This window comes from Telmatherina bonti (genome assembly GCF_933228915.1).
Source record: "Telmatherina bonti genome assembly, chromosome: 16".
Taxonomy (NCBI): Eukaryota; Metazoa; Chordata; class Actinopteri; order Atheriniformes; family Telmatherinidae; genus Telmatherina; species Telmatherina bonti.
Genome location: NC_136614.1, coordinates 15255545 through 15274847, shown reverse-complemented (window position 1 = coordinate 15274847; position 19303 = coordinate 15255545). Strand labels below are relative to the sequence as shown.

Genomic DNA, 19303 nt, shown 5'->3' with positions numbered 1-19303 from the left:
GCGATGCTGCTGGGCGACAGTGACTCAAGAAATACACATTAAATACACTGTTGTGGTGGAAATTATGCACATAGTTTTAATATGTTACTCCTTTATTAAGCTTCTTTTATGTAGTACAAAATATAAATTCTGCATAGTTTAGAGTAGTTCAGAAAGCTTGCTTTAGTAGGTTCATGCATAAAACTAAATGTTCTGTTCAAGACCTGTTTCAGCTTTGACTGTTGTTATCTTCATGCTAGCAGCTGTTTTGACTAGTGCTGCCAGGCAAAGGTTATTTGTGTCTGCCTAAAGATCGCTGGACAGAGCATGGTTGATCTCTAGATTTATTTCTCATCAGATAAAACAAAAAAAACATAAAAGACCTGCAGTTTTGAGGTCAAACAGTTACGTAGTGCATCTTTAAAATGTGCAAACACAGATGAAAACGTGTTATATAAAGCAAAAACTGTGTGGATCTTTTTAATGAGCTTGGAAAATAATAATTGGTATGACCACCTTGTATTCTTCAAAACAGCCTAAACCCTTTTAGACAGCTTTTTTGTTTCTATTCTTGGCTAACACATGCTGCTTCTACAGTACTATGCTGACATCCAGGGTGTGGGGAGGGTTCATCTCTCTACCTGACCTGTTGACACCAGTTCTTAGTCCCCTTCTTCAGTCATCTGGCATATCTCAGTCCTTTCTCCCCGTTCCCCTCCCTGAAGAATGACTTCTTATCAGTGTAGTACAAAATTGGGTTATCCATCATCTTTCACCTGCCCTTAAAATGTTTCATTTGCATACAACGTATGTTTGTTTGTATATACATTCCTAACATAAGCAAGATTACTGGAATAGTACTTGCAGGAAGTTTGGTTTGTAACTTGAGGATATAATTTGAAGTTGATGGATGGAAATGAGATCAGGGATTTACAGTATATGATTTACAACCTCTGGAAATAAATGCATGTGTTTTACCTGCTCCAGGTGGAAGACGGCAGCAGAGATGCTCTGGATTCTCTCCACGGTGTGCTCCGAATCAGCGGGTTCTTCGCTCTTCATCAGGATCTCTTTGTAAAGGTTAAGCTGCCACTGAACACCTGGGTCTTCAGACTGCAAACAGAAAAATCCATCAAACCCAGAAAGAAACTCCTGCAAATGAAAAACAGCAATCTGCAGCATTACCTGCAATGTGATCACATTATCTTACCTTGTCCTGAAGGTGGAGATTCTGACGAAGATGCTCCTTCACCTCATCATCTGTGTCTTTCTGTGAGAACGAACAATACGACACCTCAAAAAAAAATCCTGATTTCCTATTTGTTTTTTCTCATTTCTGCTGGATCATAATGAAAAATGCATCAAAAGCTGCTTGTAATTTTTGTCTTTTGCTATCAAAACTTTATTTATACAACAATTTCATACAAAAGCAGCTCAAAGTGCTTTACATAATAAACACAACTTATAAAAATATATTTTAAAAAATCCCATCCTGCATTCAAGTAAACAACATTACAAAACATGCACCTGATCATACACACCTTATCACACACACACACACACACACACACACACACACACACACACACACACATCCTCTCACATGCACCTGCATTGTATAATGCATAAATACATAATAAAATAAATCAATAAATGAGTATTAAAAATGCACTAAATAACACCCAAAGTAGAATAAATTAAAAATCAGTGATAAGCAAGGTTTAAAAGGTGGACGCTCTTTTTAAAACTGTCGACAGTCTCTGCAGGCGTGAGGTTCTCCGGCCGGCGGTTCTACAGTCGAGGACCGCAGTGGAAGAAAGAGGCTTCTCCGCAGGTTTTGGTCCCAACTTTTGGGAGAACTAAAAGGCCGGTACCAGAGGACCTCAGGGTCCACAAGGGCTCATAATTTAAAAGGTCAGATAAATGAGAAGGGCCTAGACCCGTTGCCAGCAGTGACTCGATTTCTAACCTAATTTTAATGATCAGTCAAATTAGAACTGGTTATGTTTTCCAAAGAAAGAATACAAATCCGACATCTGTATAGAAAATGTGAATTTAAAAAAAAACTTAATAAGGAGTTATTTTGTGCTTCAAAGCGCTTTAAAAAAAACCCAAAAACCTTCGCATCAGGCCCCGTTTCCCAAAGCTCACCAGACTGTAGCGTATCTTTGCCAAAGAGATGAGCTCCTGGTCTCCCGGGGTGCACATGTTGAGGCCGATGGGCAGCATCTTCTTCAGCGCAGCCACGATCAGCGATGTCTGAATGGAGTAGTATTCACCACGACGACGCTTGTGTTTCCTCTCCTGGTCGCCTCCTGACTACAGATAGAAATCAGTATGTTTTCATTTCGACCATGTGGAAGATGAAAGCTCATATTAATCTTATCAGGCAAGTTTTACTTCACTATTTAGGATGAATCAGCCGATAAACGTGGAGAAAACAGGTGGAGTTTGCATAGACAAGAAAAGATCAGAATAAACACATCTACACCTTCACACAACTGGAAAGATGCTGCATCATTATATTTAGTGTTAAAGTCAAAGATCAACCAGCAGAGTGCGAGTGTGTGTATATTATGGTGACTTAAACTCATTGCTGTGTTTTTAAGCACTAAACAAGGTGAAGTTAAACAAGATCGTCATACTCTGTCTAACTTTAGTTTTATGTGAAACTCACTAACAAAGGAAGACAAAATCTACATGAATGCAACTACTGTCTCATTTATCATGTTCACATGCAAACAAGATGACCATTAAATCACTGGAATCACTCTATAAACATTACTGCATTAAACAACCCAATCATACCATCAGTCTCAAATACAAAAACAGAATGTTAACCCTTAAAAGTCACAATAAAAATGCAGTTTATATGGACTTTGCACCAATAACATGGTGCTTCCACGACTTAGGTTTGTTATATTAACATGTGAACAGATGAGCAGAATAACAGGGTCAGCAGGCAATGCAGAACAGGAATGTGTTAAAGTTCACAGTCTGTAGGTTTCTTTACAGCACAATGAGGGGAGTATGGTGGGCAGGGAGCTAAACACAGTAAACACATGCTTACTTCCGTTCCTACAAATATCAATGCTTTTTTTTTTCCAGCTGTATTTTTACCGTTGTATTGTATTTTTACTATTTACTTTTAAAAAAACAACTATTATCTGTACTGATTTGCATGATCCCTGATGCAGAGTGCATGACAATAACATCCCAACACAAACGTTTTAGGAAATGATTTAGTATCGCACATATTAATATAAATAGTTTAAGAAACAAAACAAATGAAATATCTGAACTGTTACTCGAACATAAGCCGAATATACTTGCAATCTCCGGGACTCATCTGGACTCATCCTTTAAAGACATGGTTTAAACATAAAAGGTTAAAACATCTACAGAGATAAATATGGTGGCGGAGTAGCTTTTTATGTTCAGAATCATTTTCCAGTGAAAACGGATATGATGCAGTATAGTATTGAAATTTTGTGGTTACAAGTTCATCTAACTCACAAGAAGAATTTGGTGGTTACAGTCCACCAAATTCTAATAGCGAATATATTGACAAAATTTGTGAAATGTTAGATAAAAATACGATGGTAGGCTTGGATATCGGTCTGATGGGAGATTTTAACATAAACTGGTTTGCTCAAAATTGTCCATTGAAGAATAAGACTAAAAGTAAAGCAGCATCATATGTTCGAGCCCATAGTTGTCCCCAAATTTTTCCCCATGACCAGAATTCAGACCGATGAAGCCGTATACGTAATTATGTTGATGACATGGTCGTGGTGAGGAATAGAAACTCCCCATCTGAAGGCTACACACAGACCGACATGCTGATGGCTCATCGGAGCGCAGCATCACTAAGACCATGAGAGTGTTGCTCTTAAATCTGCTGTCGGATGAAGCAGAGAGCTGATAACTTAATAACACGACACGGCGAAAACATAAAGGCTTAGATGTCAGGGAGGAGATTTTACCAGCTGCATGCAAATCACTCAATCAATATTTGTCTTCAATATTTCCACCACAAATCAAGGATTTCCCAGGATCCACACAGCCAAGCAAATAAAACAACTTTATTTTCAGTTTCTCATTCTCAAGCAACAAAAGTAAGTAAGTAAGTAAATAAATAAAGCACATCCCACAGATCTGAAGCATGGCTTTACCTTGGACATCTTTGTCTTTCCCTCCCCGGTCAGGAAGCCCAAATTGTTGATTTCATTCTGAATCACAAAGTTTTGCTCCTCACGCTTAAAGTTCTGCGTGGAGACGACAAAGACTACGAGTTAGTTTGAAGATATGAAGCTGTTGTCACATGTTAAACTGTGACAAACGGAGCAACATAAAAACACGTACGTTGGACTTGCACCAGAGGATGAAGATCTCAGCCACCATCCTGAAGAGCTCAGTGGAGTCTGCATCCGGCTCCTTCAGCCACCTGGACCTGAAGCGTCATAAAAACCCGGGGTGTTTTCATAAAAGTTCCCAGATCAACAACTTGTACAGGGAATGTGTTTGTCAAGGTTTTTTAGCTTCGTCTTAAAAACAGAAAGGTGGTCAACTGATGATGTGGTAAATTCACCAACATCTCCTACACATGAGCAAAAACCGCTGGACCACAAATTAAAGTAATCATGTTTAGATAATTGACAAGAAAATGCAACTCTGCAGTACTGATGAGTCGGGCCCGACTTATATCAAACAAATACCACACCAAGGATGAGGAAAAAAAACTGAAAATAATGCAGAAATCTTGCTAGTACCGATAAAACGTCTCTGAGTCTTTAAATGGTGCTGTTATTACAGGGTAATATGCATGTATATGTACCTGTTGTTGTCTACATAACGGATAAGCATGGGGTAGAAAGCATAGAGATCCCTGCAGAGCATCGCAAACTCATCCAGGATGAGCAGTTCTGCCTCCTGGTTGTCTCCTTTCCCGTCAGCCTTCAGCAGCTCCTCTTCAGCAACAACCTGCGAATGTGGAACATCGACAATGAAACGTTTTCCCACTTCACACCCTGTGACGATCATTTCATGTCACTACTTCCTCTCGGGATGTTACTCCTGTCAGAGGAATCATGTTTGCACCAGCTTCACACACTCCAGGTTCAGCAGTTATTATCATGGTCAGCAACGGGCTTCTACAGAGAATAAAATATGCAGCTGTAGCATCATGTATGGAACATTTAAAACTCTCACCTTCACCGTTTTCTTCCTCAGTTTGTCCAGCGTGGGGAGGAAGTGGCTTCTCAACAAATCCGCTCCGGCCTTGCAGATGATTGGCTGAGAGTAGACTAGAGACCAAGATGAGGGAAATTACACTCTCAATAAGAAATCAGCTGTCAGAGGGAATTTACATCACAGGTTTACAGAAACCTGATTTATCTCCACGTCCCTGGAGAATATTGGCTGTGCTGCCAGATCAGGGAGATCTCACTTCAAGTCAACATTTTTCCAAGACCCTATCAATGTCTTTAAGCCCCATTTATAGTTAAATGACTAAGTTCTTACTATATGTAAAGAAAGAACTCATAACAAGTCTGAAATGACACATTAAGACCTTAATTAAGCTGGGATGATCCCATTTATTCATACGCTGAGTGACCTTGAGGCGGTGACATACCTGCAATTCTCTTCATCCAGGGGGCGTCATCAGTACCCAGGTTGTTGTTAAGGATCTTGAGGATGTTTCCCAGAATGATGCTGAGGTGTTCAGAGGTCACCATGGTGCAGCAGTCGGTGTCAAGGGGTGAGTTTTCCGGACCTTTCTCCCACCAGTAGGAGAGATAGTTGCACAGCATGGGAAGGATGACCTCGATGACCTGGAGGAAAAAGTCCAAAAGTTAAATGTTTCTGACATCCCTTGTGAGGAAGCTCAGGTCACAAAAGTCCAAAATAAAGGAAAAAATAGATGACTAAATGAAGAAATGATCACAGCAGTAAATGCCACAAAAATAATAAATATTAAACAAGAAATAAGATGTAATGAATTTTTCTGCTTTCATTTTCAGGTTTATTTATTTAAAATTCTATTATTTCTGAACTTTATTTTACAAGTAAATTTGAAGTAATTAGCTGCATTTTTTTGGAGACTTGGATTTATTAATTTGCTATTATCCTTTTGCATTTTACCCTTTATTTCAACACATGTATCTATTAACCCTTTTTCTTGCCATTTCTGCATCATTCACTGCTTCATGATAGCAGCTGTTTTTCAGCATAATTATGACAAATAAATCATCCTTTTTAACCATTTTCTTGAAATCCAATTAATATAAAATGCTCTTTTATAAAATCTATTTGCAAATATATTTACACTCATTCAGATTAATAGTGAAATTATACAAACTGAGGTCAAAATAGAAGTAGAAGCTGGATCATTCGGACACTAATGAATCTAACTCCAAGGATTGTTCGGGGGGGGGGGGGGGGGGGGGGGGGGGGGGGGGGGGTATCTAGCACCCTTTATTTGTCAGTAGCTTAACAGGAAAGGATGTAGGATGAAAGACATGTAGCAAAGCTTCAAACCTGGGCTTCTGTGTTTGGAAATGGGTTAGATTTTTACACATTTCTTCCCCTGTCGGCCCAAATGCTTTAAAAGCACAGCAGTGTTATATCCACACACTGAGAATGCCATCTCTGCTTCTGACCTGCGGCATGTCGCTGTAGCGAGCACCAGTCTCCGAGATGTCGTGGACATCTTTGAGCAGTTTGTCGAGGCGAGGCATCTCTGGACACATCTCTTCAACCGTGTCGGGCATACTGAGGACTAGAAGAGAAAAACATCAGTCGCTGAGATTGAACAACAAACGCTGTCATGACAGTGTGGTGGGAGGGTGACAGGAGTTTAAATCAAAGCTAAGAGGAGGATCAGCTGGAAACTCACTGGCTCTCTCTCGTGGGGTCTTAGTGTTAAAAACTGAAAGAGGGTTGTGGGCATTTAGATGAGGCTCCAGGAACGCTACTGGCGTGGCAGCCACCAAGGTCGCCAGAGACTCCCCCAGCGCTGGCAGATGCCTGTATATACAAACACACAATGTCACACAAGTCAATGCAAGGACAAAAAAACATGTACAATAAACTATTCCAGCAAAGCAAGTTCTAAAACAATTTGGTCTCCAAGATTAACTTTTATCCAGCCAGTCAGCTGAAAGCTGAGAAAATATGGCAGATGGAAAACAATATATGACTAAAGAAGAGCAAGTCAGGAGCACTTAAAGATGCCTAAAAATGGTGGCAAAGAAATTAAAGTAGAGCTTTTCATGTCAACAACAATGAAGCATCCATAAGGGTTTTTTGTCACAAACATGACTGAATGAAAACTGCTCTTCGACCATGATCCTGAATGTAACGAGCGTAACGCCATGAACGCGTTGCTGTATTAAACATCGGAGACGCTTCCCCTCCTACCTCTCTACAAAGACATTCTTTCCAGTTCCCAGGTTGTAGAAACACATCAGGATCCGGTAGCAGGAGAGCTGCACATCATTCACTGGGAGGAAAACATGAATCAGATGCACACCAGCAAACTTACATGAACTGCATCAAAATACAGGAAAAACACACACTTAGTGTAAGAAGAGGGAAAGCCTATAAACGCAAAGCAATCATGATGTGAGAGACTGAGTGAGATCAGATATGTTGGAATTAAGTTTAAATTCACTCTAACATCATCCCAGCTTCTGTTATTCTGCTTTCTGATGTTTCTATAAAACTGCATAGAAATGCACTCACAAATCAGATCCGCTGCAAACTCATAAGTTCTGATGTGTTCAAACAGGGCAGTGAGGATGGGCAGCAGCGCCACGGTCACATAGTTGATGCTCTGAGTGACGCTCTTCATCTGGGCGCGGGACTGCATGAACTTCCCCAGCTTCAGCATCTCCACCAGTTTCTCCAGGTCCTCTGCTGCATTCTCAAAGAAGGTCTTCAAGCTGGCTTTGACCAGCTCTGCACCGGACTTCATCACTGTTCTGGGAGAGAGAGAGAGGAAATGCCAAAAGCTAGTGCGCTTATCGGTTTCAAAGCTTCATCACAGCCTGTAGCGAATTATCTGCAATTACCTGGTGTCGAGGGAGTGGGTAAGGATGTGCAGACAGCTGACCATCATTGCAGAATCGCTTCCTGTGACAGAGACATTAACTGTAGCTACTGCAGATGAAACACAACGGTGTGCAAACACAGGCAATTTGAATCTTACCAAAGAGAGAAATCCTGTGTCTAACAAGAGCTGCCAGCTTACAGAACATGCTGAAAAAACAGAGGAAATGAGGACAGAACTGAAGAGGAGCAAAGAGAAAGTAACCAAGCGGAAAGAAATAAGAAAAAAGTTTGAAGAATGTATGAAAATGGAAAGATTTTAACGCACTTTCGCACTAAAGTAGCAAGAGATGGAGTAGGAGAACTTTCTAAACTGCAAAATATAAATTATTTGGACAAAATACCTGGTGACCATCTCCTTCTCTTTGTTGGAGGCACAGCCGCAGCTGCTCAGGTTCTTGCTTGGGGTTGACAAGAAGTAGAGGCAGTGGTTCTTAAAGGTTTGATCAATCAAAGGAAGTAACACCTGAGGAAGATTTTAAAAAAACATGAACAAGAGTATAAACAAAATCCATTTATCTGTAAATCAAAATGTGGCCTAACCTTGGCAAAGAACTTGATTTCCTGGTCATGAGGTGACTTATCAGTCTTCCCGCTGGTGGCCATCGCCTCTGCATCAACAAGAATGTTCAGTCACAAAGTCAGCCTGCAGCTGCAGTACCGAACACATGATGAGGCTTTGCAGTAACTGTACAGTCGTGGAAAAGCACACAGGCTTTCTGACTCAAGATTTTACAGATCAGGATAAACTAAATGTGATCTTCTTGACATCATGAGACCGACATGACATACTGTTCCACTGTCTATATAAGAGAACCCACCTTCCGCAACAACATCATCATCGTGTCATTTTCTCTTCACCTTGGGGTGAATTTACTGGGATCAGTCAACTACCGGAAATGGTCCTGAATGTTTCCGCTTCTGAATATTTTTCCGCACTATACAATAATGGACTCCGTATGGTTTGGAAATTGTGTTAAAAGCCTTCCCAGATCAATAAACGGCTGCAATTTCACCTTTTAGATCACTGCTCAGATCTTGGCATTATGTTAAGAACTTCCTGTTTCACACACTGCTTCTACATTTTACTTAACTTTTGGTAACTCATCATATGGTACAATATGCCAGCCAGGGCTGGATTAAAAGTGCACAGGGCCCTGGGCCCAGAGTGTTCCAGGGGCCCCCTTCCCCACCACAACATTGTGAAAACTGTGAATGATACACTGTGAAACGACATTTCTAACAATGGTATCAATAGCAATACGCTGTTGTATAACTATCTTACTTTTATGTACATTTTGTTTCAAAATACACCAAGCTTTCCGTCCAGCACCCTATCTCACCTGCAGAGTTTCAGAGCAGAACGTCTGTGTCACAGTTCAGATGAGAATTGCGTAATTGTGCATTGTAGCCAGTGTAGGCCAACTTAAAATGCTTCATAAAACTACTTTAAAGTGAACAATAAACCAGCAAATAAAAAACAGGCACAGTTCTCGTCTCACGTGCTGCTCTTTATTTCTTTACGGTGGTGATGTGTGGTGTCGAAACAAGAGGTTAGAAAACGGCACAGCTTTCCTCCAGGATAAATGTGTGTTTTCCAGAGACGTCTCGCACCTACAGCTTGGTGCCACCAGTGATGAAGAAATGTTGATGTTTCAGAGTAAAAACCCATCCAAAGAGGACATGTGGTCTTTTACTGGCAGAAACCACTGGTTCTTTTTCTAACTTCGCTCAGTGTTTCACTATGGGAATCGCTTATGCGTGACCAACTATGGAAGCTCCAATGACACCACGTCTGTCTGTGACAGACAGGTTGAGCCGCACCCAGAGCTCCGCCCCCACATACAGATACGGCCAACCAACCCCCTCCTACTCATTCTCGCTTTCTTCCCGTGTGGAACTACAGCGAAGCTCCCTCAGCGCGGTCGGACTAGCTTGGTCTACTGTTTAACTGTTTGCAGGCGTCCCGTCACAGGAGCACGTCGCCGAATGCAGTTCCTGGCTCTGGTCTGCAACCGTGTTGAGTAAGACGTTAGTTACACGGTCGTCGAATAGGCAACTGCGTAAAGCAAGCTGCGTCCAACCGTCTTTAACAAGCGGTCTACTGACTCCCGTGTGACTCGGGCTAACGCGTCAAGGTGAGCCTGTTGTTGGTCTGACATTAACTTGTTAGCAAGACCGTCTGCTTCAGCTAACATGTCACGGCTAGCTGACTCGGACATTAAGTGGTAAGCTCGGAAATAACCATCCGACTGGCGCTCATGAACAGACTAACGTGTTACGACGAGCCTGTTTCTTCCCCGCATTCCTGCTATGGCTACGGCTGCCACCCCCGCCAAAGGGTCGGAACCGAAAACTAAGGAGGCTGCATCCCGCCCGTGCCCTGCGTCGTGAAGGGCCTCCATCTCGGGCAGGAACCCTCATCCGATGTGCATAGTTTGCATGGGCATTAAACACGCCCAGAACTCGCTAGCTAACCCGCAGGAATGCTCCCACTGCTCCGCCATGCCCGAAAAGATCCTCGAAAGGAGACTGAGGGTGGCGGTAGCGAACAACCAGGACCCCTCTCTTGCCGGGACCACTGCCGTGGCTCCAGGTGACATCCATCAGCCGCGAGCCACCACGAGCTGGGCGGACATGATGGAAGAGGAGTCCCCGGTCATGCCCCCACTTTTCGAGGGAATTCTCGACGATGGAGGGCTCGACCCGGTTAACGAGGACGCAGAGTGCGATGCTAACTCTGACCTCCTCGAGATGAACGACATGGAGGAAGAGGAGGATGACTCCACCTTCCCATCCCAGCCTTCACGGCCAGCCAGCGGGGCAGAAATGCCCCCTGCAGCAGACAGCAGTTTATACGATGTATGTAAACGTGCATCTGCGAGGCTCGGAATCCCATGGCCCGCAGCTCAGGATGCTGAAGGGACAGAAAGAGATCTGTATGATGGCAAGAGACTTCCACCAGCCCTGCCACCAGCCAAGCAACTGCTACCAGCAGTTCCTGCTTGCATGAAGGAAATGAGCCGTTACTGGTCAAGCCCTTACAAGAGCAAGCTTCCCACCAAAGGCTGCTCTAAGCTGGAAGTGCAAGGTATGGTTGAGCTGGGGTTGGCTGAGCCCCCAGCGGTGGAGCCTTCAGTGGCTTATCACCTTCATCCAAACCGCAAGTCACTCTCAGCATCCTCAAGTGTCTCTCTCCCCAGTAAGATGGATTGCCTCACAGCATCCATTTATCAGAGGATGTACAAATATGCTGCACAGTCAGTGTGCTCCCTCAACGCAGTCACGCTGCTGTCTGCATATCAGACTGAGATTCTTGAGGAGATGGGCCGTCAACTGGACTCTGGATCACCTAATCCAGTTCTGTGGGATGAAATTTGTGTGGTTAACGATCTCATCCTCCGCTCCTCCAGGGGAGCAGTCCAGGGCTCTGGTCGGGTTATGGGACTAGCAGTCTCTGGTGAAAGGGCCCTGTGGTTAAACCTGTCGGGTCTGGGTGATTCCCAAAAAGCTGAGGTCATGGATGCAACCTATGATCCAGCCAAAGGGCTTTTTGGACCAGCTTTGGAGAAAATGAGGGAGACAAGCACCCGCAGAAAAGAGGAGGGTGAAGCTTTCAACCTCTGTCTCCCACGTAAGCCAAACCCTCTTCCCCCACAGGCTCCCAGGCCTGGCTTTGCAGCTGCTACTGCAGCTGCAGGGGGGCACCGGAGTGGGGTGAAAACACAGAGGCATGGAGGTGGGCAATCAAACCCCCCTCACAAAGCTGAGAACCCAAGACCATGGGGTAAACATTCCTTCGCTGCAGTCAGAAGAAGCGGGCGACCTAACACCCCAGTGTTCACACGTTAGTCAGACAAACAAAATAAAGCGTGCATTTCTGCAGCCAGGCATGTTGCCAAGGGCAGAATGCCCCCCACAAAAAATAAAACAGAATAAGAGAAAAAGGCTGTGGGTCCCTGTTGTCACCAACAGCCTTTGCCATTCGGGCTGTCATTAGCCCCACGGGTATTCAGCAAGTGTGTGGATGCAGCACTGGCTCCATTGAGGAACAGCGGCATCAGGATCTTCTCCTACATAGACGACTACCTGGTCTGCTCCCAGTCACGGACGATCAGGGATTCCAAGGCTGTGATAAGTCATTTAATCGATCTAGGTTTCAAAATAAACTGGGAAAAGAGCCGTCTAATTCCGGCTCAGTGTACGGAATATTTGGGGCTCAAAATAAACTCCATGTCATATCGGGTCATTCTGTCAGAGGGGCGGATCGCGTCTTTCACCCAGTGCATGACTCGCTTTCGGCTGGGGAAAGTCGTGACGTTCAGACTTTGCCTGCGTCTGCTCGGTCTAATGGCATCGGTCATTTCGGTGGTACAGCTCGGGCTTTTGATGATGAGAGATTTTCAGCGGTGGGTCGCGTCTTTGCGGATGTGCACCCGCCGTCATCTCCGCCGCGGTGTGAAGATCACCCCGGCGTGTATGGCTGCTCTTTTGCCATGGAGAGAGCCAACAACTCTCACTGCGGGAGTGCCGCTCGGCGCAGTGTCGTCCAGGGTTACCCTGACAACGGACGCTTCCTTGAAAGGTTGGGGCGCAACCATGATGGGCAGAGTGGTGAATGGCGTTTGGTCACAGAAGATGGCCCGCCTTCACATAAATATGTTGGAGCTACAGGCAGTATTCCTGGCTCTGAGACACTTTCTGCCCCACCTGGAGGGCCGTCATGTCCGGGTGAAGACGGACAACTCCACGGTGGTAGCCTACATAAACCGTCAGGGTGGGACCCGCTCACTACACCTGCACAAGCTGGCCAGGAATATTATAGTGTGGTGCAGCTCCAGACTTCTGTCCGTTCGAGCAACTCACGTACCAGGAGTCTTGAACAGGGGTGCAGATTTATTGCCGAGGGGGAACCCCCTGTATGGGGAATGGAGACTCCATCCTCAAGTTGTGGAGCAGATATGGCAGAGGTACGGCTGAGCCGCCGTAGATCTCTTCGCCTCATGGGAAAACACCCACTGCCCACTGTTTTTCTCTCTATCCGAGCCAGACGTGCCACTAGGGATGGATGCTTTAGCCCACCCATGGCCAAACGTGCTGCTGTATGCATTCCCACCTCTCAGCCTGATCCCCCCCACCTTAACCAGAGTGAGGGAGCAGGGTCTGGCACTGATCCTGGTAGCTCCTTGGTGGCCATCCAAACCCTGGGTAGCAGAGATAATTCAAATGCTAACTGCGGAACCGTGGTCTCTCCCTCTCCGCAGGGACCTTTTGTCTCCGGCAGGGGGAGAGATTTACCACCCTTACCCAGACCGGGTTGCACTCTGGGCCTGGCCCCTGAAAGGTGGATTTTAAATGCTACTGGTCTCTCTCCAGGAGCAATTGATACTATCCAAAATGCACGGGCTGCCTCTACGCGCTTTCTTTACAGCTTCAAATGGCGAGTGTTGTGAAGAACGGCAACATGTACCGTTCCAGTGTTCTGTTGCAGATCTACTCTGTTTTTTACAGGATTTGTTGGAAAAAGGGAAGGCCTTTTCCACCCTCAAAGTTTATTTAGCAGCAATTTCAGCCTGCCATGTCGGCTTTGGTGACAAACCAGCGGGTCAGCACCCCCTGGTGTGTCGTTTCATGAGGGGTGCACGCCGTAAACTACATGTCTCCAAACCACTCATTCCATTATGGGATTTGTCGCTTGTTTTGGATGCCCTCTCTCAGCATCCTTTCGAACCGATTGAGGGGGTGGGACTGAAGTTTCTCTCATTTAAAACAGCACTGCTTTTGGCTTTGACCACAGCCAAACGAGTCAGTGATCTGCATGCCTTTTCAATCCACCCTTCTTGCTTACAGTGGAGTCCAGGGATAACCAGGGTGTGTCTGCAGCCCAATCCGGCTTTTGTGCCCAAGGTTATGGAACCATTATACAGGTGCTCTTCGGTGGAACTGCAAGCATTCCATCCTCCTCCATTCGCCACGGGGGAGGAGCAGAGGCTAAACACATTATGCCCTGTGCGAGCACTAAGGGTTTATGTGAACAGAACAGCTTTCTTCAGAAGATCTGACCAGCTGTTTGTTTCCTGGGTCACTTCCCACAAGGGCAAACCTGTGTCTCGTCAAAGGTTATCACACTGGATCGCTGAGGCTATACGTCTATCTTACAGATGTAAAGGGGCGCAGCCACCCACAGGCATAAGGGCTCATTCTACCAGGAGCATGGCTACATCTTGGGCTTTGTTTAAAGGGGTGTCTATTCAAGACATCTGTGCTGCCGCTAGTTGGGCCACACCACACACATTTGTGCGGTTTTACAGGCTGGATGTTGCTCCGCCGTCTCTGGCTCACGCGGTACTGGAAGTGGGGAGTTAGGTCTGACTTTTACCTGTCAGTAGCTATTCCTCACGCTTTGGCATTGTTCATGCAATCCGGGAGTGGGCTATATCTCCCATAGTGAAACACCGAGCGAAGTTAGAAAAAGAACGTTGGGTTACTTAACGTAAACCCTGGTTCTTTGATAACAGAGTGAGGTGTTTCACCTTCTCATACCGTCTTGCACGGACACGGAAAGAAACCTGTCCAGAATGAGTAGGAGGGGGTTGGTTGGCCGTATCTGTATGTGGGGGCGGAGCCCTGGGTACAGCTCAACCTGTCTGTCACAGACAGACGTGGTGTCATTGGAGCTTCCATAGTTGGTCACGCATAAGCGATTCCCATAGTGAAACACTTCACTCTGTTATCAAAGAACCAGGGTTTACGTTAAGTAACCCAACGTTTTCAACTGATTTCCTGCCTGAACGATACGCTCTGCTCTACATTGACGAGGTTTCAAAGTTGCAAGCGGCATATAACCGATGCATATTTTAGCGAAACAGAAAGCAACGGCACTTCTGGGACACTTTAAACGCACCGCAGGGCACCTAGTAAAACCAGTCCTTTTTACTGGTGTTGCCGCGATCAGCAGCGAAGGTGCGCCGCAGTCGCACCTTGGTGCTTCAGAGTTCAGTGGATCCCAGGGGTGAGGTTGTACTTACCCCATACTAATGCAATGGCAAGGAGCAGATCATCATTTCTTCTACCATTCTGTTACATCTGCTTTTAAACTGTGATACTGTGATACTGTGATACTAATAATACTTCCTGCTTTGTTGTCACACTTCCTGGTTCTAATTTTAGCTCAGTTAGCTGAATGATAAGCACCTTTAATCTGTAGGATACCAAGGTTAACTTCACTGTGTGTCCATTCAGAAGCAGCTCTGTCATTTGGTAAAACCACTTCTTGTTTCTTTTTTTATATGCTTCATTTTACATTTACTTGCAGTAACGGTTGTTTCTCATCCCTGGTGTGGTGTCCACTGTTATATTTGGTGCTTGAGCCATCTGCAACAATCTTACCACTGCGTAAGTAAATCAACTCCCTCTTCTATATGACTGTATCTGCCTCAAACCCACCGAGATGAGCGATGAACTCCTGAGCGGAGTCGACATATTTCAGCAGCCTTTTCAGGAACTTGTATGAGAAGCGCTTTTCCATGGATGATGAGTCCTGCTCCATGTCCTTCACACCTCTGAGAGACAGAAAAGTCAGTGGATGAATGATCAGACAACTTTTCTTCATGACATTATCAAAAGAAAACCTTATAAATGAAGAATTATTTAAAGCATCAACAATCGTGTTTGTTTCTCTTTGAAACAAAATATTAGATAAACCATTGTTGTGTATAAACACTGAAGTGAACTCATGCATGGAGACATATGATGGTAAACCTGACTAATTTCTTTACTGACAATGAAAAGAAGCTAACCTTGTGATAGCATATCCACTTATCTGCAGGAACTTGAAGAGCTCTTGGGCCTTCTCTCTGTCCCTGTACTTCTCTTTAGCGGTCAGTGTGTCGTAGGGAACCAGCAGTGGGTGAGCTCCTCCTCCTGGCCAGCCAAGCAAGATTTTAGTGTCACTTCAAGAATGCTTTACAGGATTCACTTAAAAAAGAAAAAAAAAGGCAACACAAACAACTTCTGCTCCACAGGGACAAGATGCTTCTGTACTGTAAATGTCATGTGAACAACCTTTGCTGAGGAGTTCAGATTTCTTCTTCTTTGCCCAGATGTTGTGGTAATTCTCAGCAACCACCTCAACCATGCCCTGAAGAAAGAGTACAAATACAAGTTTTACCAAACTGGAAAACTGCAGCATCATATTCATTGTTCATCTAAAGGTTAGATGAGAGCAGACCGACCTGTAACTCTCTGGACAAAGTGACATTGTGGAGGTCCATAGGAGCAGGGCTGAAGCCATTACTCTACAACGTCAAAAAGAAAGAACAGTAAAATGAGACACTTTGCATCTATACCCTTTTAAAGTTTTATTTTCTAATTAGTGTAGCATAGATTGATGTGTTTCACCCAGAAAACGAGTAAAATACAGGATCTTTAACACTGTTGAAAATTATTTGGGTTTTTCCATCCAAATATTTTATTTTAAATGAAAATCTTTGTTATAACTGCTTCGGTTTTTGTTGCAGGATTTACATAAAATGGCCATGTATGTATTTATATTTTTTTAATTTCATTAGCATTTATTATTTAGTATTAACAAACATTGCAAATAAAATGAAATGACTGATGTTGCTTCTTTACTTATCAGAATCAAAGACCACATTTAATGACAGAATCCTGTACATTATTTTTGATAAGAGAAGCTAAACGGACATGAGTCGCTCCTGCTGTCACCTTGAACACAACAGGTTTGCATAACAGAGGTGATCCTCCAGTTTGACGTCTTCACTGGGACAGAATATTTATTATTCCTGCTTAGCAGACTGGATTTTTTCTGGCTTCTCTATGTTCTATTGGCTCTATGAATCAAACTGAAGTGGATCTTTACAAAAGAGAAGATAAATGTGAACTAAATATACTTCTACACTCACTTCAACTGGTCGAGCTGAGAGAAAAGTTCACAGTGGCATTCACATTATAGAAAGAAAAGGATTACCTGAGATTCAGAGATCTTGCGCTGCTTTTCGCTCTCTCGTTGTTGGAACATGGCCTCCCCCTCCTTGGTCCTCTCAATGTTCCATCCCATCGCTAACATGCTCTTCAAAGACTCTCTGACAGGCCAGCGGTACGTTTCTCTCTCCTACGGATTGAACACTTACACATTTTATTAACTGTCCTGCACAAGATGTAAAACCAAACACTGTGAAGCCACCAGCTGTCACCATTCAACACAGCTACAAGTATTAAGATGCACCTAAAAACAAAGAAAGGCCATTTTCTGAACGTTGTTCATGTCTAGATGATTTTAGTGATTTTCACTTTGTATTTAAAAACAAATGATGGTAATGACAAAAATAAGAGAAGAAAATCCAAAGTGAAGGTTTAAGGTTATTTCCAAGCAAAAAATCTGAAAAAGAAAACAGAAATCATAGGATCTCATTACAAACTATCTGAAAGAGTCTTTCTAGCAAGTGATTAATTTGGGGCAGAGCTAACAGGAGGGGGCTTGGTCGGTGCAGATGTGCAACTTTAGCAGGATCAGGGCTTTACATGTAATCAAAAAGTTGCTGTATGCAACTTTTTTTGTGATGTCATCTGAAATGATTGTTAAAAAGAAACAAAGAAAGAAATCCAACACCATGTAGCTCTTCAAAAACCTAAAGGGTCTGCGTCTGCTTCTGGTGAAGGAGGAGAGCAGCGGTGTTTCTCAGTTCCGGTCCTCAGGCCCCCACTGCCATGACAGTTTTAGACATGATCCTCCTCCAAAGCACCTAAGTCAGATTATTGAACTTCCTCATCAAGATCTTTTTAACAAGGCCTTTATTTCATTAAGGTGTGTTAAAGTAAGGTTGCTTATAAAACATGCACAGTAGGGGGGTCTGAGGACCGGAACTGAGAAACACTGGATTAGACTGAGAATATATTGGATGAGAAATCTTGCCAGAAAACAAGAGCAGCCTCCATCAAACTCGAAGCTGCCCTGGAGAAGATCCATGAAATACATATATAATCACCCTGGCTGACAAAACAAAAACATAAGAAGCTGCCATGTATTTAAAAAAAAAAATCCTTCCTTTTTCTGGCTTTCTGAGCAATTAAAACATGGTATATTGTAAAGGCAAATATAAATCCAGAGGAGGGAAATTTGCCACATCAGCCATTTTAAGTTGAAATGTTTAGTTTCATTCATTTCAGTAAAGTCAAACCTTTTTTCTTTTGATGTTTACATTTATGAATGCAAACGATAAATTAACCATTAGCAATGCTAATGGGAATAATGTGCGCTCTTTAAACCCGACACCTGCCACTGAAAACCAGACCATCTCATCAGACCATTTATTACCCCTGTAGCACCAGCTGTGCACGGCAGTGTGCACGTACCTTCTCACTCAAAGCTTTGTATGGCTTCAGTAATGGATGGGTTTTGGCCTGCTCGTCCACACCGTCTCCATGTTTCCAGCCTGCCGACATCTACAACAGCAGTTCATGATAAAACACTGCACTTATTCCAGCTGTGCTACTGTTACAATAAAAGTCTCTACAGGTTGGGAGAAATCCAATGCCAGCAGGGATGATCAGAACTTGGACCAACCTTTTCTGAAGACCATTTGTCATGGGAATGCTCTGCATATTTGTTGGCAATGTACTCAAGTTTTTCAGGAAGGGAGATGCTGAAAAGTAGAGATGTTTAAATATTCAGAGTTATTGCAAAGTCTGTTTTACTAAAAGTGAGGAGGTAAAGCATTACAGAGTATAGATATACCAAGAGAAAGCTACTTCTAATGTTTACTGATGTCTCTTGTAATTGTTCTACTTTATGGTGCATTAACTTACTTGGCAGTGTTGATGGGTTTGGGATCAAAGTTGCCCTGCGCATCCACTGAGGTCTGCTTCTCTAATGTTGCCCCTAAACTTGCATCAACAAAGTCTGGAGGAAGGGCTCCAGCGATGGCACACAGGCAGGACATGGCCATTTTGAAAAGTTCAGGATCATATTTCTATGGGGGGGGGGTGATTAAAAAGAAGGGTTACAAACTGGTTTCTTCACATTCACATCTGCGTAGACTATTACACAAGCTGGGCAGAGGAAAAGCAGAGTTGAATGGAAAAGGAGGAGAAATTAAAAATAGAAAAGCCGGGAACCACTGCAGCAAGTAACAACCTGTCACAGACTGATAAATGATTCATCTGCTTTGGTATTGCCTCAGCTGCACAGCTC

General features: G+C 43.8%; 1 protein-coding gene across 1 annotated transcript in view; it reads right to left on the bottom strand.

Annotated features, from left to right (window-relative positions):
- Positions 1–19303, bottom strand: part of ryr3 (ryanodine receptor 3) — a gene marked incomplete at both ends in the record, with an annotated part of 139830 nt that overhangs the window by 31227 nt on the left and 89300 nt on the right. Inside the window, 24 exon segments of the mRNA XM_079255060.1 lie at positions 958–1092; positions 1190–1249; positions 2131–2298; positions 4155–4247; positions 4345–4432; positions 4817–4962; positions 5191–5285; positions 5615–5813; positions 6642–6760; positions 6878–7008; positions 7402–7483; positions 7726–7964; positions 8055–8115; positions 8192–8241; positions 8436–8557; positions 8635–8702; positions 15538–15653; positions 15891–16014; positions 16156–16231; positions 16326–16388; positions 17081–17224; positions 18466–18555; positions 18677–18755; positions 18919–19082. Coding sequence (XP_079111186.1) covers positions 958–1092; positions 1190–1249; positions 2131–2298; positions 4155–4247; positions 4345–4432; positions 4817–4962; positions 5191–5285; positions 5615–5813; positions 6642–6760; positions 6878–7008; positions 7402–7483; positions 7726–7964; positions 8055–8115; positions 8192–8241; positions 8436–8557; positions 8635–8702; positions 15538–15653; positions 15891–16014; positions 16156–16231; positions 16326–16388; positions 17081–17224; positions 18466–18555; positions 18677–18755; positions 18919–19082 — 2712 coding nt within the window.